At 51.5% G+C, this 18,668-nt stretch overlaps 1 protein-coding gene across 1 annotated transcript in view; it reads right to left on the bottom strand.

The window, feature by feature from the left end:
• Positions 1 to 306: 306 nt before the first annotated feature.
• The window catches only part of LOC6501898 (carbonic anhydrase-related protein 10), a 42,809-nt gene continuing 24,447 nt past the window's right edge, over positions 307 to 18,668 (bottom strand). The window contains exons 3-9 of the mRNA XM_001966675.3: positions 17,360 to 17,410; positions 13,929 to 14,065; positions 11,507 to 11,719; positions 3,972 to 4,067; positions 3,688 to 3,909; positions 1,586 to 1,769; positions 307 to 1,513 (exon numbers count right to left, since the gene is read on the bottom strand). Coding sequence (XP_001966711.2) covers positions 1,491 to 1,513; positions 1,586 to 1,769; positions 3,688 to 3,909; positions 3,972 to 4,067; positions 11,507 to 11,719; positions 13,929 to 14,065; positions 17,360 to 17,410 — 926 coding nt within the window. The 3' untranslated portion in view covers positions 307 to 1,490. The remainder of the gene's footprint in view (positions 1,514 to 1,585; positions 1,770 to 3,687; positions 3,910 to 3,971; positions 4,068 to 11,506; positions 11,720 to 13,928; positions 14,066 to 17,359; positions 17,411 to 18,668) is intronic.

The following is an 18,668-nucleotide window of genomic DNA, read 5'->3' as shown; positions in this document are numbered from 1 at the left end:
ACTGCCACAAAACGAAACAAAGAACACAAAACGAAAAGTTTCCCCTGAATGCGAATGCGAAAATATGCACTGAATAGAGGCAACTGCGGAATGTCAACTTGTGCAAATAATGCAAAAATATTTATACAAATTATTATGTGATTTCCAGGAGGGGGCTTAGCTAGCGGGTCTCGAGCTGGGGCGCCCGTCCAGCCCCAAAAAGTTATGCGGCGCTGGGCCGCGTGGCGTATACGTAATCATTTTCCTTTCGGCCATTAAAAAGTTGATTTTTATGCAGCTCCCCCGCCCTTATTCCCGCCCTTGTGCCCGCCCCCCGAACGCCCAAACCGAAGCTGCACTTTCGTATTTAAACGTGATTTTAAATAACCACAACAGATTTTGTGGTTTCATGTTGCATTTGCGTTCGATAAGGGACAGCCTGACGGTCCCGGGTGGGTTGCCACTCGCCCCGCCTGTCCTGGCTATCCTGGCTGTCCCGGCTGTCCTGGCTGCCCTGCTTGTCCTGCTTGTCTGGGCTGTCCTGGTTGAGCCGGCTTGATAAGGTCCTCCCCGGGAGGATGTGGCCGGGGGCGTGGCTCACTGCGATGGCAACTGCGGTCAAGTGCATTTAAAATGCAAAATGCACGCATTTGCGGCAGCCCTGCCTCGCTGTATCTACATCGGGATTATGTGTTAAAAACGCCCGAAATTCATAATTTTGAAATTGCATTTAAATGCTCGGGAGTGCTAAGCCCCGAAGCCTTTTTTTGAGCCAGAAGTCCTTAAAAAGAGCCAGAAACAAGCCATCAATGGTTCATATATCCTCCTCAACACACGCACACCCCAAGCCCCAGCCCAAGCCGTTCTATACACACGATGGGGGGGAATACAAGTAGGTCCTACTCGAAGTCCTGTGTCCCCCGATCCTAGTCCTAGTCTGACTAGGTCGTCGGGTGGGCTCTGCAGCACGGAGTGACTGCAACATCTTTTGATCTTCTTTGTAGCCTAGCTCTCTAACTTTACAGTACTCTAGGTAGTGGGGTTGCGCAATAGATATGCCGGTAGATACTAACTCGCTATGTTCTCGGCACTTACGCTATGCATACACTTAAAAAAACCTTTGACTACAATCAAGGTGTGATTGGATTTGTTTCTAGAGCGTCAGAGGGCTTGACAAAAAAATGCACATTTAATGCTAATTATCGTAATTGTAGTCGCTATAAATACTTTCCTCCTCCTGATCCTCCTCCTCTCTTTGCCTACGAATGGGTGTGTGTGTGTGTACGTGTGAGTGTGTGTCTGTGTCTGTGTCTGTGTTTCCGGTCGCCATGATGGCCACGTCCTCTCCTTCCGCCAGCGACCATTGCCCTTCGTGTCCTTCTCCTCCGTCTTTTATATGTATGGTTAGTGGAAGCTCCTGTTGCACGCCTTACGTCGCTCGCTGCTTACGTCATACGCCCACGGTACATTACGCTGCGTAACGTCACGTCGCGCAGTTACGTAGCTGACTTTTAGTTTTGTTTCCAACTGGTGGCTGCTCGGAGAAAGTAAAGAGAGAAGTTCGCATTTCGGATTATTCAGAGAAAGAGGGTCAGACTCTACGAACCTTTGTAGTACACCTCGCGGTACATGGTGGGGCAGGCGGCCTTGCCGTTCGCCTTCGACGTCTTGAAGTCAATGTTCGTGCGGATGGGCCGGTGCAGCAGCGGCTGGGGCGGCCGGTAGTTGTTGCCCAGGGGCGCCTTAGGGTGGTCGGGGCTGCCCTGCATCAGGCGGCGCAGGGCGTGTAGCTGCAACGAGAGATTTCGGAACTATAGTCCAAGTCCAAGTGACGTCCAAGTCCGCGGGGGCTGTTCGCTCTTCCTCAGTCCACTTCCCTCTCTCTCCCTAGGACCCGCCAAGGACCCGCATCCTTCAGACGCGGAAGTAGATCAACTGCGGCCCAACAATGAGCCAGCAGAGGGATAATCTCAACAGCCCCTCCGAAGGACCTGACGAGCATAATTATAAACCCTCTGCTGCCGAGCATCGATTTCCCGCCGGCTAAAAAATCACGATTGACACAAATCGCAAAACCTAAAAATAAGAGCTCCGGAGCCGGGCCAGAAGTTGCGAAAGGACCTTCCCGGGCTCACGTTCGTGTCTGTATGCAAGGACCACAACAAAAACAAGGACGTCGACACCGACAACGACAACAGCGAGTCAATAACACTTAATCTACTCAATCTGTTTATCAATTGACTTCCGTCAAAATCGCTTTTCACGACAACATGGCCGGGTTGAAGTTGATTGAGGACGGCCGGGGCGGGCCGGGGCGAGAGGAGGCTGCGGGGGAGGACTGGGTGTGCCCGCTCAAGTGTAAATTAATCCCCCCATGTGTGTGTCCTGTCCCGACGGCCCGAAAGTATGCAACACTAAATGGCACTCAAGGCATTAAAGCCCTTCTCGGAATGGATTGTGGTCGCTCGCTTATTGAGAGGTCCTTTAAAGTTACAGTTACAGTTGGGGGGAGAATTATTTAATCCCATAACCCAGGGTCGCCCATAATCTAGCCACTAATCTTAATCCCTCAGTCCTGCCTACTAGACTGTAATTTAATTCGGCAGCCGTGACTTTGCAGCAGTGCATTATCCTCGCCTTTAACCCCTTCCGACGTACGTTAATGGGTTAATTGCAATTTCTGCTCGCACAGCTTCCTTCCAGCTCTTCCTTTTGCCTTTTTGACCGCGCCCCCCTCCCCCTCACTCTCCCCCGCCCACTCCGATGGTGTTACTTTAATTTGGGAAATTATGTTTTGCCAGCAAGGTGCAGTGTCTGTCTGTCCCTGTCCCTGTCCCCGTCCCTGTCAGTGTCCTTTTCGCTTGCTCCTGCTCCAGCTCCTCTTCCTGCTGCTGCTCCTTCTCTGTCTCTTTCTCTTTCTCTTTCTCCGTGTGCAGCCACTAAATTACATCGCAGGAGCACGAGCAGCGGCCGAAGCAGGAGCAGGAGCGTGGAGAAAAGTGGAGTCCTCCACGGCTGCCACAAGTTGTAATCATGTGCCCATGGGTGCCATTGAGCTTGTTGAAGTTTTTATGAGTCTGGCGACTGCAGTGTGTGCTTTTGCTTGTGTCTTTCTCTTTCTGCCACTGCCGCTGCCACTGCACCGCTCCCTCTCGTGTGCCACGTTTACATTGTTTACACGTATGCCGCTGGCCACCATTCAGCCCTGCCACTGCTAGTGCCACTGCCCCCGCCCCTTATGGCGTCTTTATTACAGCGCTGCACTTAATAAACATTTGTGTTAAATTTTTTCCCTCCATTGCTAGCTCTCTTGCCCCAGCCCCCGCCCCCGCCCCAGCCCCTCGTCCGCATCCTTTCGGCCCGCCCCATCTGTATGTGCGCTCCTTTGAGTTATGGACACTATCCACTTTGTTGCTCCTCCAGCAGCGCAACTTAATTTAAAACTTAAATGAAATTAGCTAATAAAACAGACAGGACAACAGACAGTGCGTTTGCGAAGGACGACGACGCTGTCCAGAGGCAGGAGCAGGACAGCGGAGTACTGTATACTAATTAACAAACATTAAGGTGGTCATCACTCAAAAGCTTGTCCTTTTTTGGGAAGCGGGCACTTTGGGAATTTGGCTTCAAGAGAAAGTCGTCCCCAAAGTTTTTCCTTCTCGTCCGCACTTCCATCTCAAGAACAGGAGGGATGGCTTTGGAACTCACCTGTTGCTTGGTGATGTAGATGGGCTTGTTCAGGACCACCCAGGTGACTGTCTCGTGGCAGGCCGGGGCCGTGGTGGAGCCGTCGTAGGTCATGTAGTGGTCCGTGTCCGGGAGCAGGCCCCGGATGGAGAGCCGTTTCACGAAGGCCTCGTCGCCCCCGTACCGGATCCGCTCCAGCTGATCGGTGAGCATGCGCAGCTCCGGGTTGGAGAGGTCGCCCAGCTGTAACGGTGAGAGGGTAGGTTAAAGGTCACCTCAGACGGCGATCTCTTCGAGGGACTCACCTGCAGGAGAATGGAGACGCCGACGATGCCCTGGGCGCGATTAAGGGCATCTGAGAAGTTGGCGTACAGCTGGGAGTTGTAGCCGAATATTTGTATCTGCCGGAAAAATAGGAGGGAGAGGTGCTCAGTGAAAGGATGACATCGTCCTGCCCTTTGTGTGTGTGTGTGTTTTGTGGACAAACTTTATTGTTGCTCAATTTAAGCCGAAACGCATACAAAGTGCGGTGACAGGCCACCCACGGAGGGCGGACGGTGGAGGGTTGAGGGAGGAGGGTGGAGGGCGAGCCGGCCGCCTTGTTTCGCATAAATTGCCCCAAAAATAATCCCAACTATCAACAAAGTGCACACACAAATGCAAATACGAGTGCAGCCACACAGACACTAATGCACGTGGGCAGGACCGGCAGGACTGGCTGGGACAGGAGGAGCGAGGGCCGGGAAGATCGGCCAGCAGAAACAGCAAATATTTTGCTTTTAGCCAAGACTCCACCGGGGCCAAGACGGGGACGGTGCGGCTAAGCCCTTCCGATGTCCATCTCTCCCCCGTCCCGCCCCGACGCCCCTCCACACCCACATGTGCCTTGCCACTTGTGTTGCACGTCAACACAGCAAAACGCCTACAGGAAGCCGGAGGAAGGGGCGCTGGAGGGCGGAAAGGAGAGAGCAGAACGGAGAAAGGAGAAAGGAGCAGGCGACACCACAAAATGAATCCATAAACAAAGGCGCCTGGCGAGGGTCGCTCTCAGAGTTATCGTTGGTGGCTATCGGATCTGGGAACTCGATAAAGTACTCCCAGGTGGTTTTCGATCAGGCTTCCGGTTTAAACACCATAGCCTAATCATTCCTTTTTCCCAAATACTTAAATATTTAAGCAGCTTAACCCCTTTGTTTATTTCTGGTTTTAGGCCAGGTACTTCGCTCTATTTATCGAATATTCATGGCGAATTTATCGAGCGGCCTCCCTGCAAATATTTGTGAGCTGGTGTAACATGTGTACACGGATTTCGGGGGGATTGCGGCCAGGGATATGTTTGTTTCTCCGTGCGACTATGGTGTGGGTGAGTGTGGGTGTGCGAGGGCGAGTGTGAGTGTGAGTGTGAGTGTGAGTGTGTCGGTTTGAGTGCGTGAGTGTACTCACACCACTGCGAGTGCACTCGCCGGCCGACCAGGCTCAGACGCACGGAGCGGAAGGAAATGCTGCAGACAGCAGTGAAAATAATAATAATAAGAGCAGAGAGTACACAGCACACAGATGCAGTGTGTGAAGGGGGCGTGGCCGTAGGCACTGGCCAGTTAATAGCTGTCCATGGCCAGCCCCCACTTCCCACTCGCCCTCCCACCCGGGAAAGAGGGATGCCGTGCATTTAAATATTAAAAACTACGTTCTGCAATTTTAATGTGTGCGCAGAATGGCAAATAAAAATTAAATTAAATTAAAATTTTCCCAAAAACACCCTTGCCAGCCGCTTGGCGAAATTTCAATTGCCGAGGGCGGGGCTGGGGGCTGGGGGCTGTGGCAGCCACTCGGCAACTCGGCAAATATAACTAAAAACTTTCGATGCACAAATGAAGAACTCACACAAGATACAGTCGGAGGCAGAGGCGAACGTGTTCGGGGGAGGACTCCCCGATCTTGCCGAGGTGCTGTGCTTTCGGAACGCACTGTTTCCGGTATCTCTTCTGGAATTTCTGGATGGAAATAAAATTTTGACGAGACTGTGTGGCAGCGAAGACTGTGGCCGAAGGGAGAAAGCGATTTCGGGGCGTTAACTGCCTGGCCGAAATGTAAATGGGAAAACTGGGAAAACTACTAGGGAGGCGGGAAAGCGGGAAAGCGGGTAACTGGGGGAGCAGCTAGAGCCACACAGCTACGCCACTTGAGCAGCAGATGGCGCCACTGAGCTGCCAGTTTCCGGTAGTTTTTGTTGGGTAATTAAAAATTTGTTTGGGCGGAGAAACAAAACACACAAAACTTGGATGGCTGGGATAGAAGTTCGGCTCAGCTATTGATTCAAAACGAACTGCTCTGGGAGGCTCTGGGGCTTATGCGCAAATTAAAGTGGCAAGTCGGGGGCGGAGTGCTAGCTGCAATATTATACTCCGAGTGACGGATGGCTCACGTCGGACAAGTCTCTTTAATGCCCGTCGCCTTGCGTCCTCGCCGCTCGCACCTGAGGTGTTTGCTGTGCAAATACGACAACAGCATTTTACAATATTCGACCGCAAACTAAAATGTCGTACTTCCGTTTCATTAAACAGCCAAAGCCCCTCTGGCGAAGCAAGCAAACACACGACAGCAACAATAACGACAGCAGCAACCACTCCCGATACAAGGAGAGCACAACAACACGTAGTGTAAGTACCAGCAAATAGCCGGACAACAGGCCGCCTGATACGTAAAGAGCCCGGGCCTAAGCGGTTTCGCTCCCCACTGCCGCTTCTTTCTGTCCTCATTCCCACTCCCCCGGTCTGTTTGTTTGAACAAAGCAAGCTCCTGGCATATTTCTTGCCCCACACACACACTCTGCCGCAAACGCGAGCAAACAAACACACACGCAGAGCAAAGGCAACTTAATCAGATCAATTACACATGTTTTCACTGCATGGATTCCACATCCACATCCACATGCACAGACATAGAGCCCGGACTCAGGCCTAGAAGAGGTCCGGACTCCGTACTCCGTAGTCCGTAGTACGATGTCCGTAGAACACTCCTCCAAGCCCGCACTCTGCTGTCCGCAAGCCCACCACCCCACCCAACACAGTCTACACTGGGAAAGTGCGGAATTTCTGCTTCAGCAGTCGAGAGGAGAAACAGGTCAAGGGTCGGCCTTTCTCCCGACTTGATGCATTCCGCCGTTAATCAGCCCACTGATTCCGATCGCACTCCCCCTTTCTCCCAGTGCACTGGAGTGCTGAGCCCAACGAGCTGACAACGGGAGACAGAAGCAGCAAACACACCAGCTGCTGAAACTTTGCCTGGCCAGCAGTCCGGGATAGGATAGTGTTCCCTGCCCGCACAGTCCTGCCACCAGCAGGCGCCCCTGCCCAGTCAACAAGCCGAGCGGAACAGTGGGCCGAATCAGCAGAATACAGGCTAGAGTTCTACGACCAGTAAGTCTACAGAGATACTCATTCAACTAGATCCTTAGAAACGACTTTCTTGGGTCCCTCTTCCAACACTGCCCACTGTGCCCTTAGAGTGTAGCGATTTGCTGTGGAGTCGGTTTCTGCTCGGGCGGGAGGACGGAGCGGAAGGAGTGGTGTATCCTTCTTGGCCCTTCAGCCGGTTGACTTGGCTTTCGTGCTCTGCTGGCCAGCCACGATAATATTGGCCATGGCCAGAAGCCGGTTTAGGCTGGGAACACGGCCTCATGTCAACACTTTGCCGCCTGTGTCTGCCTCCTGCTCCTGCTCCGGCTCCGGCTACTGCTACTGCTACTGCCGCTCCTGCTGTTCCGTATCCTTTGGTCTGTGTCAATTTTCTAGACAAATGAAGCAAATTAGCCTAACAACGCACTGGGGACGATGTCCAACACGCACACACATCCATCCAGTTGCCCAGCCAGGCTGCCAGCCGGCCAGGCAGGACTATGCAAAGGCGTAGGAAGCTTAGATCGCTCCATTTCTGGCCACAGTTTGTCATTGTCCTTTTACAGCCACGTCCCCACTTGTGCACTTCTCCCGGCAGCACTCTCGGCTAATTATCCGCAACACTATTTGCATCAGCAAACCGAAAGATGGCCAGCTCCGAAGATTGAAAAGTGCGTGGCTGTGGAAAGGGATACCGTGCTATTCCGGCTATTGAGCTTTAATCCAGAAATCGGGCAACTTTAAGCATCAGCCAGTCAGTGGCTTCGGCACCTGGCGACCTCCTGACTCGCCCTAATCCAATGAGCAACTTCGCCAAACTCATTACCCGCCCACCGAAATTCACTTAGCCCTTTAACGACTTAGTGGCGTTTAAAAACGCCAGCGGATGGGAGGATGCCGGGCGGAATTAACGCGCTTTAATCGCTGGTTGGTCTTTAAACGGATTTAACCAGGGGGACAGGCACAGGGAGTGGGACGGAGACTGGGACTGGGACTGGGACTGGAACTGGGACAGGACAAAGGGGTTGCGAAGGCCTAAGGGGGTGGCCGGGACGAGGCTGTTTTGAGGGGTTGCTGAAATTACAGCACGACCTCATTAGCAGCAAATATTTTGGCGTTGTGCTCGTTTGTGTTCAGTCACTCGATGTCGCCCACCCATCCCCCATCCCCCACCCCCTTTCCACTCTCACGCCTCTCCCTCGCCCCCCCCTACCTATCCGTCTCCTTTGTTTGTGTTTGTGTGCAGCGCGCAGATAGAGATATAGATACATTTGTATATTTAAGTACTCGATGGTTGGAGCGCAAATTAATGGTTAAGCCATCGCTTCGCCATTGCGATGGCTGGTTGGGTCGGTCGTTTGGGTTGTCCGTGGTTGGCAACCGCAAAATGAGGTGGCCAGGCGGGTGGGATTGGGGCAACCAGTGGCGGACAGGTGAAAGCAGGGGAGCAGTCAGAGGTGGGCGCCCAGCGCAGTCACAAGTCGGCGAAGCAGCACCGCTCGATAGTTCGGATCACGACCCCATCCCCGATTCATCGCCGCAAGCAACGGTGATTAAATTCTCGCCACAAGGCAAGTGCTAAACTACCGCGGCCCAAAACAAATCAAACTCAAAACCAGACAGCCGTGCATTGGAAATAGAAACAACGCACTTGCAGCGCCACGCCACGTCTCTGGCTCCAGTCCGGAAAGGCCCACCAATTTGCCACCTGCCACTGACTGCGGCGGCGACAGCCTCTGTGGCATCCAATGACAACGGGGCTGCCGAAATCCAAGACTGTGCTGCAATCTTGTGCGGATTTCAAGGGGATTAATTAAAATTGCCAATTACGAATTCATTAAGGCAGATCAAATTCTGGGGCGCGGCCATTAGGGCGGCTTCTGTTACGGCCGGAATGGGTGCGGAATGTGCTTAACATTGTCCGGACTCTCGACTGCGGCCTCCGGACTTCGTACTCCGGACTCCAGAGACCGTGCTCAGTTCATCCGTGAAATAGGCCTGGGCAGCGGCAAATTATTATTCCAAGGGGTGTCGGGACGAGCTCTATTGGCAACTTACACGCCATCCAATCCCGCAGTCTGAAAAGTATCTTTTAATGAGAAACAAACTTGCCACTGCAACTTCATCAGCGTCAACGTCGCGCTGCTGCTCCATTTGAGTCAAAACTCGTTAAGAAGTGCTGCTTGTTCCCGAAAACGCATTCCGTTTCTTGCTTTCTGGCTGCGATTGCCTGTCACTCCTGGGGATGCAAATCGAGAAAGCGACTGGCAGCCTGATTCGTTTTAAATCACCCGGACACTGAGAGAAAAAGTCGGGCTGCCGGCGGGCGGGGAGGGCGCCGGAGTAATTTAACCAAAATACACGATGGCTTACATTACCCGTCATCGTTTATCATCGGCTCATCGCCGAGGGGGGGAGGGTGGGCTCTAATTAATTTGCGCTGACATTGGTGGCCCCGCGTGGGAGCAGGGGCTGCACGGGGCGTCCTCCGACTGCTGACATGCAACAGATTTATAACGTTATTGCAGCTGCAACTGCAACGGCAGCTGCCGCCCGTTGTGGCAGCTTTTTGCGTGTGGCAGATGCGGCTCACTTCTGACTCTTGATTGCCTGGCGGAGCCTGGCAGAGCTTGCAGAGAATGGCAGAGAGGAAAAGGGACGAGACAAAAGCGCCACACGATGCAAATGGAAATGAAAACTGTGTCGCACATCACTCAGGCCAACTCAACTCCAGTCAACTCAACTCGACTCCACTCGAGTCAAGTGGCCGAGGAGCAGACAGCCCCACGACAGGATTAGCCCCTCGGGACAAAGGGGAGAATGCTCTTTTCTTTCCTTCTTTTCTCCGAGTGAAAGGTCCTTAAAGCGGGGCTTGGCTTAGGGAGCTTACCACTGTGGACACTGTGGCAGAAGAAAACTGTGCAGTATTTATGAAAATCCAAAATCATTAACCAACCGAGCACGGCAATAATTGGCCGGCGTTTCTGTCCCGATCCCGGTGAGTGAGTTCGCCGAACAAGGAGGCAATAAATAAGCAACCGACACAAACAGAACAGCCGTCCTTTGTCTAATGCCAGAGTCCTCGGGGGTCCTTCTGTGCCCTCTTAAAACGCGGAGCTGCGCGTATTTACATATTTTTAATAACGGGCTCGCAAATCAACTGGAGCGAGCTTCTGTGTGTGAACTTGACATCAAAATGAACAGAACACAGCGCCCGAAAGGTTAAATCATATTTGACAAACAGCAGGCAGGTGCGGCGGGGGGTGGCGGGAACACGCATGTGTACATTCCTGGAAGCACGGATGCGGGGCGGAAGGCCCGGGGAGGGACGTGCCGACAAGGTGTCTGAACGAGTCGCAACAACGCCTGCCATATGACACATAAATATGGCCTGCCTCCAGACTCCAGACTCCAGCCCAGCCCCCAGACTCCAGACTCCAGACTCCTACCCAGCCCCAGCTCCAGCCCCGAAAACAATGTGCAAATAAAACAATACAAAATCATCAGCCGGCAGCAGGTCTCCCAAGTCGGGCCAGAGCGCTCTCCCAAATCATTCACGACTGTAGTAGTAAGAGGTGTTGTTCCAGTCGGAAAGATGCGGAAATCGCGGAGAAATCATTCAGAATTTAAAAGCGAGTGGGGCACATGTCGAAAATATTTGCCAGCGAAACTAAGCCCAAGAATAGGCAACAATGGAGGCACAGGGCGCAGGCTAGCTCCGTCTTATTTTTACTCTCGCCGAGTCCGGAGAAGTGTGAATGATGTGCCCGGGGGACCAGTGCGGGAGAGGAGGTAGGCAGTGGCGGGGGCGGAGGCAAATCAAAGCTCCAGACAAGTGGGGCGAGTTTCCAACATGTTGAACCTGCTCCAAGTCAAAAGCGTTGATGATAACGTTGAGGACACCAGACAAAGGATCCGGAGGCAGGGACGATGACGGGTGTGGGACGGACAGGAAGAGGGGGGCCGAGACGAAGACGAAGGACTCTTGACTTTTTTGACTTTGTTATTTATTTTATTTTCTTCTTAGGAGCCTCGGAGTCTCCGCCCCCGTCTCCGGCCCATTTTTGTGTTTTTTGTCAGCGACAAATCGACATTTGCTGCATTAAATGCTGATCAAATACACTTCCGCTCGTTTATCTGGGTAAATATTTGAACGGACCAGGGGCGTCCGGCGGAGGGGGCCTAACAAGCTTACAATGCCAGGAGGAAAGAATACCAGAGTGCCGGGATGGCTGTGAAATGACGCAAGAAAGTTGAAAAACTCCGACGACTCGCACACAATTGAATTGTTAAAGAGGGAAATCTGTTGACAGGCAACCGAGATTCCGCACCGAAATAGAATCGAACAAAGTGTCAGAAGAGGGTCCCAAACCCACACCCACGCTCGAATACACCCCCCACCCCTGCACCATAAAGAAATGGAGAGTGACACCACTCCTTACCTCCGCCGGGAAAGTGTACCCCTCGACGCTGTGCTCCGATCCGAATTGGTCGTTGAGTCCGTAGTGCATGTGGATTTCGTGGAACCGGTAGCGGTATGAGAGCGGCCCGCCCGAGATGTTCACCGGGGTCTGCATTCCGTCGTAGTTGGCGACCGTGTCGTTTCCAGCCGTGAAGATGACGCTGTGGCCCGTGTTGGTTATTAATCCGGATATCTGAAGCGGGATAGAGAAGTTAAAGTTTTATCAAGAGAATGAGAACAAGGAGATGGGAATCAAGAGCCCAAAAGAAGACCCAAATTAGATCCTGTGGGGTATCTTCGCCAATTTCCCTCCGATCCTTGAGCGAAGTACCTTTAATGAATCGTACTTCAATTCTGAATAATTCTGCATCAAAACCTGGCAATTCATTTTTGGATCCCATTTTTGTAAATTTTTCTGGGGGAACCCCTATGACAATGTGGGGAAATCATGGGAATGCCCATTAGGGGCCCCTGCGAGGGCTGTATCTTCGCCAATTTCCCTCCGATCCTTGAGTGAAGTACCTTAAATGAATCGTACTTCAATTCTGAATAATTCTGCATCAAAACCTGGCAATACATTTTTGGATCCCATTTTTGTAAATTTTTCTGGGGGAACCCCTATGACGATGTGGGGAACTCATGGGAAGGCCCATAAGGGGTCCCTGCGACGGCTGTATCTTCGCCTATTTCCCTCCGATCCTTGAGTGAAGTACCTTAAATGAATCGTACTTCAATTCTGAATAATTCTGCATCAAAACCTGGCAATACATTTTTGGATCCCATTTTTGTAAATTTTTCTGGGGGAACCCCTATGACGATGTGGGGAACTCATGGGAAGGCCCATAAGGGGTCCCTGCGACGGCTGTATCTTCGCCTATTTCCCTCCGATCCTTGAGTGAAGTACCTTAAATGAATCGTACTTCAATTCTGAATAATTCTGCATCAAAACCTGGCAACACATTTTTGGATCCCATTTTTGTAAATTTTTCTGGGGGAACCCCTATGACAATGTGGGGAACTCATGGGAAGGCCCATAAGGGGTCCCTGCGAGGGCTGTATCTTCGCCAATTTCCCTCCGATCCTTGAGCGAAGTACCTTAAATGAATCGTACTCCAATTCTGAATAATTCTGCATCAAAACCTGGCAACACATTTTTGGATCCCATTTTTGTAAATTTTTCTGGGGGAACCCCTATGACAATGTGGGGAACTCATGGGAAGGTCCAAAAGGGGTCCCTGTGAGGGCTGTATCTTCGCCAATTTCCCTCCGATCCTTGAGCGAAGTACCTTAAATGAATCGTACTTCAATTCTGAATAATTCTGCATCAAAACCTGGCAATACATTTTTGGATCCCATTTTTGTAAATTTTTCTGGGGGAACCCCTATGACAATGTGGGGAACTCATGGGAAGGCCCATAAGGGGTCCCTGCGAGGGCTGTATCTTCGCCAATTTCCCTCCGATCCTTGAGCGAAGTACCTTAAATGAATCGTACTCCAATTCTGAATAATTCTGCATCAAAACCTGGCAACACATTTTTGGATCCCATTTTTGTAAATTTTTCTGGGGGAACCCCTATGACAATGTGGGGAACTCATGGGAAGGCCCATAAGGGGTCCCTGCGAGGGCTGTATCTTCGCCAATTTCCCTTCGATCCTTGAGCGAAGTACCTTAAATGAATCGTACTTCAATTCTGAATAATTCTGCATCAAAACCTGGCAACACATTTTTGGATCCCATTTTTGTAAATTTTTCTGGGGGAACCCCTATGACAATGTGGGGAACTCATGGGAAGGTCCAAAAGGGGTCCCTGTGAGGGCTGTATCTTCGCCAATTTCCCTCCGATCCTTGAGCGAAGTACCTTAAATGAATCGTACTTCAATTCTGAATAATTCTGCATCAAAACCTGGCAATACATTTTTGGATCCCATTTTTGTAAATTTTTCTGGGGGAACCCCTATGACGATGTGGGGAACTCATGGGAAGGCCCATAAGGGGTCCCTGCGACGGCTGTATCTTCGCCAATTTCCCTCCGATCCTTGAGCGAAGTACCTTAAATGAATCGTACTTTAATTCTGAATAATTCTGCATCAAAACCTGGCAACACATTTTTGGATCCCATTTTTGTAAATTTTTCTGGGGGAACCCCTATGACAATGTGGGGAACTCATGGGAAGGTCCAAAAGGGGTCCCTGTGAGGGCTGTATCTTCGCCAATTTCCCTCCGATCCTTGAGCGAAGTACCTTAAATGAATCGTACTCCAATTCTGAATAATTCTGCATCAAAACCTGGCAACACATTTTTGGATCCCATTTTTGTAAATTTTTCTGGGGGAACCAAGGAGAGAACTTGAAGATCCCACGGGAAGGCAAAGTATTTCAGTTGCCTAGTGTTTTATACTCACTCTGTGCTTGTCAATGTGCATGGGCCGCAAATTAGGGTCGAAGAGGAGACGCTGAGGCTCGAGATTCACCGGGGACTGGCGGCGACCCTTGTTGCAGAGTGACCACTCCGGATTGATGAGGCCCCAGAAGGCGGGTCCTGCAAATAGAGAGGAGCGGGGAAAGAGTTTTATTAGAAAAGGAGGTTTGGGGCATTCCAAATCGATGCCAGAAAGGGTGCCAAAAAGATTTATGAACTGTTTCCAAAGTTTCCGCTTGCGGTGCGGGGTGGTTGCTACAAAAACTTGCCACAAATTGCATAATGGGCAGAAGGGCGAGGGGTCAGGAGGGCTGGGGCCAGAGCCATTGCAATATTTGTCTGGGCATCTGCATAGGTGTTGGCCTGCGTTGGTTTAGTTCTTTGGTTTTGTGTCTGTTTGATTCTAGCCACATGACTCGCCCCTTCCCTCTTCCTGGCGGCAGGACCATCCCTTTCCCTTGAATGCTTTAATTTCGTGCGGCTGACGCTCTCCACCTCCCTCCGGGCCCCTTTTTCTGGCTGTCCTGGGCCAACAGTAAAATTGCAGGTTTATCTTTGCTCCTGCCTGTCGTTGGCTGTGTCTGCCGACGCTCCTCGCTCCTCGCACCGCGCTCCTTCTCCAGCCGGCTTTAGCTTTTGGCCAACTTTATCTGGCCTGGCAGCTTAATTTATGGCAATATGAAATCAAGCTGAGCTGCCCCCAAAAACAATAGGCAATGTTTCTTATGGCCCGTTGCAAGCTGGAAGGCTGTTCCCTTTTGCCAGTTTGTTGTCATTTTAGTTGAATTGTTATGGCCAAGTTGGCTCTTCAAACTGTTTCAGTTCCATTGTTTTGTTTGGCTTCACTCCATTGCATTTAATCTGGGCTCTGGTATCTGGTAGCTGGTATCGTGTAGCCTTGCTTTTTTCTTAGCAAGATGATGCTTTCAAAAGTTTTGGGCTTATTTCATTACTTGATTGCTTAATTAATTTGTTCCGCTTCGAGTCCTTATTAGTTACTCGGACAGTTCTGATGGCATTTCTTACATTATTAATTGTTCATTTAGAGTCCATCCCGGGGTTGATCGCCCCTACCTGGGCGAAGGCTAAAGCCCCATTATTCAAAACCTCTTGTGGCTGCTCCGTCAGTCTCTTCGTAATCCCATTTATGGCACCCACCACCCTGCTATCCTGCCACCCGGCCACCCCCGCGGAGGCTATAAAAATGGCTCGGCTGCAGTCGCATTGCGTATACGAGGCGTGGCACGGAGGGGCGTGGCCAGTGGCGGAATGTCTGGGAATCAACACGTTCGCTGCTTTGGCCGCAATCAGGAGCTTCAATCAGAGATATGCCACGTACTCGCGTTTAAGCGATTGTTGACCTCAACGACGCCATCGCATTAGCCAAAAAAACACGTTAAAAGGAAAGCTGAAGGAGAAGCGGATAAAAATAAAGGATGCAGAAGTCGGCAGGCAGACGGGGCCGGCGGGAGAAATAATCCTGAAAGTGGGACGTTGCTGGGAAGCAGCAGATGAGCCGGCAGGGACGAGCCCGTGAATGGGAAAAGCAATTAGCAGCAGGTGCAGCTCCTTAAAGGTCCTTCCTCGGAACCCTCTCAATTTTTACTTTTTAGTCACTTTGAAGTCTTGATTAGACTGGAATTTATCGTGGGCACACGCGTGTCACGCGGCCATCTCCAGTGGCGAAGAGTGGGGGCTCTGCGGCGCACTGGAGGGCAGCAGGTCCTCCTCCAGATATCCGGACCCGGGTGCGGATGTTGCAACATCGAGTCTATTAAATTGCGGTTGCCTTCCACGCGGAGTCGAGTCAATGAGGCAATTGCGAAACGATTTTAGCAGCCATTAACAACATTAGTGGCTTGGCTGGCTTGGCTGGCTCTGCTGGCTGAGTCGAAGGATCTCGGGGGGCCGTGGGTGGCCCGGTGGAGGCATGCAGCACGCTTCGTTTGATTCCGCTCGGGCCGCCTTTATTTGGCTCTTTGGCAGTGCAAATCACGTTAAACAAGAGCACGTTGCACGTTGCAGGGGAAAAAACACTGCAGCTCCAGCTGGGGCTCAGTATCCTTAGTCCTGTTAGTCCCTGCCCTGGCAGAGTGCTTGCAGCCTCGCAGCTTCCGGCATGAGAGGAATGCTTATGCAAATTTATTTATGCCAAAGGAGACACCGAGTGCCTCGCCTCGTCTCGGATTTCGGTTGCAATTTGTTTACAACACGTGTTACAGGACACTCCTGGGACTAGTGTCTGCACTGAGCGAAAAGCAGCAGCCACTCCGGCTATCAGCTGACGGTATTTCGGGCTCGAATTCGCCGAACCAATTAATTAGAGCAATAAGCCCTTCGCTGGCGTGGTATCCGCGCTTTCTTTCTCCGAAATAGACGCATTTATTTCGGTTTTTTTCCGAGTATTCCCCGTTCGCCGGAATCCAATTCAAAATTCAAAGCACTCGGACTTATTTATGCATTTGTCTTGTGCAAATGGCGCCGCCGCTGTCTCTCTAATAAGATTAAGAAAGATGCTTCCAGAGGAGCCGGAGGAGGAGCCGGGCAGGGTCCCAACAGGGAGGCACGGCGCCAGGAGAAAGGAGCCCGGAGGCAGGGCCTAGGAGCTGCGAGATGGGAGCTGGAACGCTTATCGGCTGCCTGCTGTCCTGTCTGGACATAATCTCCGAAGACCTTTGCCCCGATTCCGCCGCCACTAGTGACACATGGTAAACTGTTCCCCATTTCGGGTCCGCCATTCTCCCCATCTCTCGCCGTTTCCCCGGCGCTTTCTCCGGCCAAGTCGCCGAGGACTCTCTCCTTTCCGTCTGCAGCGCTGCTTATCACGTTTCAGCGCCAGACAATGGCGAAAAAAGGAAAGTCGTCAGGCTTTCCGCCTCTCCTTCTGCCCCTGCCCTCGCCCTCGACCACTTTGTCTGCCCCTCCATTTGACAGCTGCAAATCGGCTTCGTTTCTGCTTTCCGCTTCTCTCCGGCAGTCTCCCCCGGGCTTCACCTGGCCATGCACTCCACGCGTGCAACTCCAGTCGCTGGGAAAATCGTTTTACGCCGGCAACAAAAATGCACGGCCATGGCCAGGTGGGAAGCCGTCTGGGCCCCAGCCCCAGCCCAAGCCCAAGCCCCAGCCCTTGCCCTTGCCCCTGCCCCCTTACCACGCCGCTCTGCCACTTTCACACACAACTTTGTTGCTTTAGCGACGCGTGCTGCTCGTTGCCTGAAAATTGTACTTTCCGCTTCCGTCCGTGGTTATTGTTGAGCTTTGATTAAAATTTACTTTGTTGTTGGTATTTATGAAACTTAAGCGGGGGCGGATGGAATGCAATGGGATGGGATGTGATGGGATGGTATGGAAGGGGGAGAGCAAGAGGGAAATCCTGGGCGAGCTCCGAAAAATCCGAAAAGGCAAAGGACTCACCTGAGATGCCATCGTATGTCCACCAATCCTCCCAGCTGACGGCGAGCAGAACTGCAAAGAGAGAGCGGGGAAGGGCCAGTGAGTGGAAAGTATTTGTAAACAAAGATGCGACTGGGACAGTCGCTGCAAAAAGAGGCTTACATACGTGTTATACGAGGGCATTACCATTAAACTCATTTGTGTCGAACTTTAAACTATGTATGTATTAAATTGCATGCCATTATGCGAATGGGCACTGGCGGCGCTTTTTTCCTCGTTTAATCCGCCTTGCTTCAAATGTGGCCATTTTAATCAGTTTTTTGTGCGGCTGGCGCCATAATGGAATATATTCTGTCCGCCGTAAGCCTAATTTCACATTTCATTCATCGCTTCACAATCAATGATGCCAGCCAGCTCCTAATGGGACAAATGCTTCCAAAGCCTGCACTGAAAACTATAAACGCTTCCCCTGTAAGCTCCCTAAAAAGAGCTCTGGCGGGCTCTGCATTCCTAACCCCGAGCCCAAAGCCCAAGCCCCAGCCCCAGCCCTTCGGGTCCTGCACTTTGTTAAAATGATTTTTGCTTACTTGCCTTTTAATTTTTTCGTGTCCGAGTTGGTTTCCCCCTTTTTGTTCGCTGGCTCGTTTTTGTTTTGCTGCTCGCTGCTCTGCTCCGCTCTGCTCTGCTGTGTCCTGTTTTTCCTTTTCGCCCACCCCGTAAATTCACTTCCGTCACTTGTTAACTTTAACATTCATCGACACTTTTTGCCTTTTGGCCTTTCCACCGCCCATCCTTCCAGCCCACCATCCCTGCCAGACCCACCAGCCCTACCACCTCACAGCCCACAGCCCACAGCCCACAGCCCTGTTGCCGCCTTTTTTCTGGCTCGGGGGGAATGCAGCTAAAACACTTTGTTATTTTGACAGCCGACAAAAAAGCGGGCCAATGCCTTTTGGCGAGAACCTGCACTCCTTCTTTCCTTCCGCGACTCGAATCAAAGTCAAGAAATGTTGAGTCATTAAAACGCGTTCCAGCCCCGCCGGATCCTTTGGCCTTTGGTCCCCAGTCTCCAGCCCTCTGCACCCAGTCCGCAGTCCTCGGTCGCTGGTCCTTCAAGCTTAGAATCCTCACCAAGTGCAGCGCGAAATGCAGTGCAGTTTCCGGCAAACGGCAAACAGTAAACAGCTAACAGCAAAAACCACAACGAACCGCAGTTTCGCTTCACTTGTAGTGACTTTGACTCAGTCGAGGGCTGCCGTGAATTCCAAAAATATTTAAATTAAAAATTGACACTAGCTAACAAGTAAAAAGTCCCCAACCAACAACCTAT

This window comes from Drosophila ananassae, chromosome XR, assembly GCF_017639315.1.
Source record: "Drosophila ananassae strain 14024-0371.13 chromosome XR, ASM1763931v2, whole genome shotgun sequence".
Classification (NCBI taxonomy): domain Eukaryota; kingdom Metazoa; phylum Arthropoda; class Insecta; order Diptera; family Drosophilidae; genus Drosophila; species Drosophila ananassae.
Note: the sequence above shows the minus strand (reverse complement) of the source record. Positions and strands in the feature narration are given on the sequence as shown.